Source organism: Micromys minutus (genome assembly GCF_963924665.1).
Source record: "Micromys minutus genome assembly, chromosome: 6".
Classification (NCBI taxonomy): domain Eukaryota; kingdom Metazoa; phylum Chordata; class Mammalia; order Rodentia; family Muridae; genus Micromys; species Micromys minutus.
Window position 1 is genome coordinate 20,355,934 of NC_137975.1, and position 6,000 is coordinate 20,361,933.

The window sequence follows — 6,000 nt, forward strand, 5'->3', positions numbered from 1 at the left end:
CACATACATTAATCTGTAATAAAATGCTTTAAAATAAAGTTCTAAGAAATGTAATATGAAACACATTAAATAAATTCTTCTGAAGAGACACAAAGATGATTTAGCTTGGAGCTAGAGAAATGGCTCAGTGCTTAAAAGTACCAGCTGCTCTTCCAGAAGTCCTGAGTTCAGTTCCCAATAATCACATGGAGGCTCCCATCCATCTATACTAGGATCTGATACCCTATCTGTAATGCAGGCATACATGGAAATACAGCATTTATATACATAAAATAAATAAATAAATTTTATCTTTACCTTTCTTTAGAAAGTGAATGTATAGGCATGATTAAATCAGAAAAGCGATACAAATGAAGTTACAACAAATATAAACATCACTACATTTTTAGAAAATGCTGAAGAGTAGGCCAAGGCCCTTATTTCATAAAAATTGAGATTTAAACAACCATAATGTTTCTTTTGATATTCTTTTATCTAAATAATTACACTGTAAATATACAATGTGGGGATAGACAGACTGACAAGAAGTTAGGAGTATATACTGCTTTTACTCAGGAACCATGCTCCATTCCCAAAACCCAAATTCTGTTAGGCAGCTCACAAATGCCTTTACCTTCAACCCCAGGAGATCCAAAGCCCTCTTCTGGGCTCTACAGGCACCTGTGCTCACACATATACATACCCACAGAAAGACATACAACACATACATACCCACAGAAAGACATACAACACATACATACCCACAGAAAGACATACAACACATACATACCCACAGAAAGACATACAACACATACATACCCATAGAAAGACATACATATACATACCAATAGAAAGACATACAACACATAGCCATAGACATACATATACATATAGAAAGACACACGCATATATACCCATAGAAAAACATACAATAGGCAAAACATGTATACATATTAAGATTTTTTTAAAATGTATATATATATATATATATATATATATATATATATCCAAAGAGCTATCTATAACCATTAGGCCAATCTTACCTTTTGCTCTGCTCGTATGAACTCTTGCACGGACCCAAACAACCTCATCAGCTTTTTGTACTGTCAGGTCCTTAACTCGAACCAAAACTCTATCTGTAATACACAGTAAAGCAATTATAAAATTCAGACTTACAGTGATAATTGTCTGATAGCCAGTTTAAAAACTTGCTATCACGTTAAAAATTCTTTGATATTTTTCTCTATGTAATATATCTCCTTTATGAACTGCACTTCCTAATTATATTTTCTGCTATCTTCTTCTTGCCTAAGACTACAGCAAAAGGTTCCTAAGTATTCTTTTTCTAATTTAGTCTACACTGTAGTCATCAACATTTCACACTGCAAATTTGCTGAGCACTTCAATGCTTTTAAATGGCCAAATACAATGTACCTTACCTGCCTAGGCCAAAGCTAACAGGATGATTTGTGTACATGCTGTGAAAATGGCCATCAGATGTAAATAGGCTAGCTACAAGGATCTCTGACAAGGAGTAACCCAGTCAAGCACTGACTAAAACTAATGCTGGGAAAAGGCTCTTGAAATTCCTGCCTTGAGCTGAGATGATATAGACCCAGGGCTACAGTTTCCATCTTCCCCACTAGCATGAGTTCATAGGAGAGGATGAGACAATTTCCTAAAGAAGCCAGAACCAAGTGATAGAGAAAGAAAGCACTGAAGATTCTCTAGTCTCTAATAAAGCAGGGTCTCAACCTGCAGGTCAAGACCACTTTGGGGTTGATGACCCTTTCACAGGGCTCCCCTTTATCTGAATATCCTGGTTTGTCTCACTGTAAAAAGTGTTGTTTACAGGAGAACACTATGGCCCTTAAGGCCAAAAGCAAAGGAAACGGAAGAGGAATACTGCCAATGGACTGTGCACCAAGCAGGTGTCTGTGAAGTCCAGCATACACACTGTGAAAGAGAAGACAGAGCAGTCTGAGGGTTTAAGAGAGATTTGGCAGAGAAGTGCTGGCACTTGATTTTAATCCCAGCACTCAGGAGGCAGAGGCAGGTGAGTATCTTTGAGTTTGAGACCAGCTTGGTCTACAAAGCAAATTCCAGGACAGCCAGGGTTACAGAGAAACCCCATTTCAACAAACAAACCAAAAATGTAAAAAGTAGATCTGGTTGGAGTGGCAGTGCACACTTGGTTAAATCAGCACTCGGGGGTATAGAGAGGAAGGTCAGAAGTCACAGGTCTTTCTCAGCCATAGGGAGTTCAGGACCAACCTGGGTAATTGTAATTCACAAGACTCTGTCTCAAAATAAATAAATAAATAAATAAATAAATAAATAAATAAATAAATAAAATAAATTATTTTCCAGATTAAGACCTGCAGGCTGACAATGTCTACAGAGTGTGGTAACATCAATGAACGACATTTAAACTTTTCAAAGTTATTCCTTTGTATTAATACCTTTAGTCAATCCTGTTTCAAACTTCATCAAGTGTTCTCCTAGAATTAAAAAGAAAACACTAACCTGGTTTTTCTTGTGATTGTATCATAGAGGATATCCCATATCTCTCTTTAGCATAATCCTAGAAGAAAAGATTTGTAATATGACTTTTAATTTAAATACATAAATATAAGCACCTAGAACTGCAAATAAATTTGTATTAATTTCCAAAAACATTATTAAACTCAGCCATGTCAAAATATGGAAATTTGTATGTGTGTGCTTACTGCAAACAGAAAAGCATCCAGTTTCTGGTTATATATATTTATTATATATACATATATGCATAGATGTATCGTGCATAATAGTACTCCCAGGTGTAATTTACACATGCATAAAATGCATCTTAACTATCTTATTCCAAAGGGAGATTAGTCTACTTCAAAGAAGAGATATAAATTTCCCCAGTGAAGGGAGTAAGATGAAGTCCTACAGTTTTATTAACTTCCTGCTACAGGAAGAGATGTTCAAAGAGAACCAATGCTTTGGGTAAGGTTTCTGAGCACCAGATGTTTGGTTCTTAGAAATAGGAGCATGTTTGATACCTGCTAACTACAACTTTCCTTCTGTAAAACATGATCAGAGAATTCACCTGCTTCCTCTTTCTAGAGCCCAGCCTCATAATAACAGATCACGAGTCAGAGAATGGCAATATTATCAGATTTCATGTAGTAAGTTAGGAACAGTAGCTGAAGTTCATACTATGAGCTACACTTTCATACACCAGTCTTTCATTTTATCTTACTTTACCTCTACAATGATCTTAAGTTCCTTCCATTTATAGAACTTGATTATAATGTCTACCACATATTATATCTTATACCTGTTCTACTTACAAGGGTTCGTTGAAAACTTGTATGATTAGACACAACAACACACAAAAATAATTCCCTTAGATTTTTTTGCAAGGTAGTTTTGAAGGATGTCTGGAACAGTTTTTGTCCTACATTCTCTTGTTGAAATTCTCTATTAATAGGAGAAGCTTTTATTTATTTTTTTTTCAAGTATATTGAAATAAAACATGTTACGGGGCTTACCAAGCAATTACTTCTGAATATTAATAAATACTTTTACAGAGAGCCACAGTAGAAAGACCCTATCACATGTGCCACAAATAGGTGGCAGCGTGTAAACCGAAGGGGGGGAGTGTTGTAATTTCTACTCAGTATTCACATTTTATCAGAACTAAATATTAACTTATTATTCTGAGTTATGATGTAGTTACCAAATGCTGAATTCCTCCAACAAAAAGTTAGGAGCCAACGACTAAGACCTAAGTATTACTACAATACACCTAACTTGGAGGATTTCAAACTTTGACTTCTGGGAAGCGCTAAAGATCACTGATGGTCATCTCTGGGAACTGCATTACCTACCCCACGGGGTCACTGAGAAAGGAAACTAAGATAACATGTGTTCGCAGCTGTCACAAGGAAAAGTCATTAAACACACTGGCAGCCAGTGTTGCAAAGAGCTGTCCTGACTTGCCAGAACATTATGAGAACTAAGAGGGTATCGATTAGTAGTGCTTTATCGAAAATTTTCCGGGGACTGGGGTGGTGTGTTACGTGCAGGACGTGCTAACCTAGGAAGGCTCGTGTGACCCTCGCTGCAGCTACTTCCGGTTCCGTGAGCGCTACTCGTTTACCCGGTCCCTCCACCCCCCAGGAACACGTTTCTTCTAGGCCACCGTCCCAATAGTTCGGGGCGCGCGCCCAGGCATGGCCCCTGAGGTCCTCGGGAGTATTGGCCTAGGGCACGACACCTCACGCCGTGGCCTGCGGGGAAAGCGCTGACAGGAGCTCCCTCTGAGCGCCCCGATCGCCCCACTCCCTCCCGCAGAGCGCTCCCCGACCCGGGGAAGGAAGAAACCCACTTCCGCCGCGTCCACGATCTCCCGCGGCTTCTCCTGACCCTTACGGCTGGCGTTGGCGCTGGGCATCAGGACACTGGATTTGGGGAGTGGATACCACCCTCCCACGCAGGCTTCCGTAGGGCAGGCTAAAAAAGCGTCTCCCTCCCGAAGTCTGGCCCTCTCAGCCCTTGTTTTAAAGCCCCAGACTCCGCGTGGAACCTTGGCTTCGGAAATATCGCGAGAGCCGCAGCGGAGATCTCGCACGGCCGTCGCCAGCTCCTCCCTTTGCCCCGCCCACGGGAGCAGGCAGTAACTCAGAAGTGGGTGTGGTCTCGGAGGACGGGTTCAGAGGTGTCTTTCCTGTAGGGCCTCTATTGACCTACCTTGGTCTGACGTCATTGCCGTTTATTTTCTGACCCGTGTTCCCAAAGTCCCTCTTTTTAAATTTAATTCTAATTAATGTAAAGACAGGGTCAGTGTAGTGCTGTCTGGCCTGGAACTCACAAGAATCCTCCTGCCTCTGCTCCTTGAGTGCTGGCCTCAAGAGTGTGAAACAGCTTGTTTGTTTAGAGACTGGGGTATTACCGTTTTTTTCACTCTCCTTCACAGACAACTTGTGAAAGCATTCTGCTAGTTCAGCCTCGGATCTGCTTTTGGAATTAATGCCTTCACTGTCCTTTGGGTCAGAGGAGACCTCTGGGCAACCTGTTCCTCTGTGTAGGAACGCTGGATGCTGTGTTCCGGACAGGCGGGCGGGCTCCTAAGGCCGGATGGAGTACTTTTGTAAAAGCAATAACCTACATATATTCCTTGACTTGTTGCATTGCTAAAGGCAATGTATAATGTTGGTTGCCCAATGGGTGAATCATCCCTAATATATATATATATATATATATATTTAATGCCGTTGGTTTTATTGAATGTGGGCTCTGGTAATGTAGGTCTGCAATTACAGAACTTGGGAAGCCGAGGCACAAGAGTGAGGCCAGCCTTGTTTTCGTAGTGAGACCCTATCTCAAAACAACAATTGAAACAAAGCAAAAAGCTTGTTGGGATAAAATTTGAAGACTTGACTACACACTGCTTCCCCGATGGACATCAACTTTTAGCTGTTTCTGTCACATTTTTGCTGTCTGTAGTGTCTTAACTTGGCATAAAATGTCATGGTCAATACTTGCTAACAGGATACAAGTGGACCCCTCCTCCCCAACTGCACCTCATCCCCTCAAATGAAAGCTCTCTGAGAATAACTTTACTTAGGTCTTGGAATCCAATGCTAAGATAGACATGGTGGCTCTGGAGAATGTAGTTTACTATGTAATTATAGGTAGGAAAATATGGTCCAGTTAACTGATCAATGATTATAAATATCTGCTTTGTGGGCTGGAGAGATGGCTCAGCGGTAAGAGCACTGGCTGCTCTTCCAGAGGTCCTGAGTTCAATTCCCAGCAACCACTTGGAGCTCACAACCACCTGTACTGAGATCTGATGCCCTCTTCTGGTGTGTCTGAAGACAGCTACAGTGTACTCACATACATAGAATAAATGAATCTTAAAAATATAAATATTTGCTTTGTGCTAAGTATTATTACATAAGCCACTGGCAATAAAATGATTACTGACAGTCATGTTCCTAAGTCTGGCCAGGAACCTGAGCTGACCTT

The 6,000-nt window shown here is 40.6% G+C and overlaps 1 protein-coding gene across 1 annotated transcript in view; it reads right to left on the bottom strand.

Annotated features, from left to right (window-relative positions):
- DARS1 (aspartyl-tRNA synthetase 1) overlaps window positions 1-4,553 on the bottom strand; it is a 44,755-nt gene extending 40,202 nt beyond the window's left edge. The window contains exons 1-3 of the mRNA XM_080917689.1: window positions 4,358-4,553; window positions 2,506-2,563; window positions 1,023-1,115 (exon numbers count right to left, since the gene is read on the bottom strand). Coding sequence (XP_080773815.1) covers window positions 1,023-1,115; window positions 2,506-2,563; window positions 4,358-4,423 — 217 coding nt within the window. The 5' untranslated portion in view covers window positions 4,424-4,553. The remainder of the gene's footprint in view (window positions 1-1,022; window positions 1,116-2,505; window positions 2,564-4,357) is intronic.
- Between the last annotated feature and the right edge of the window lie 1,447 nt (window positions 4,554-6,000).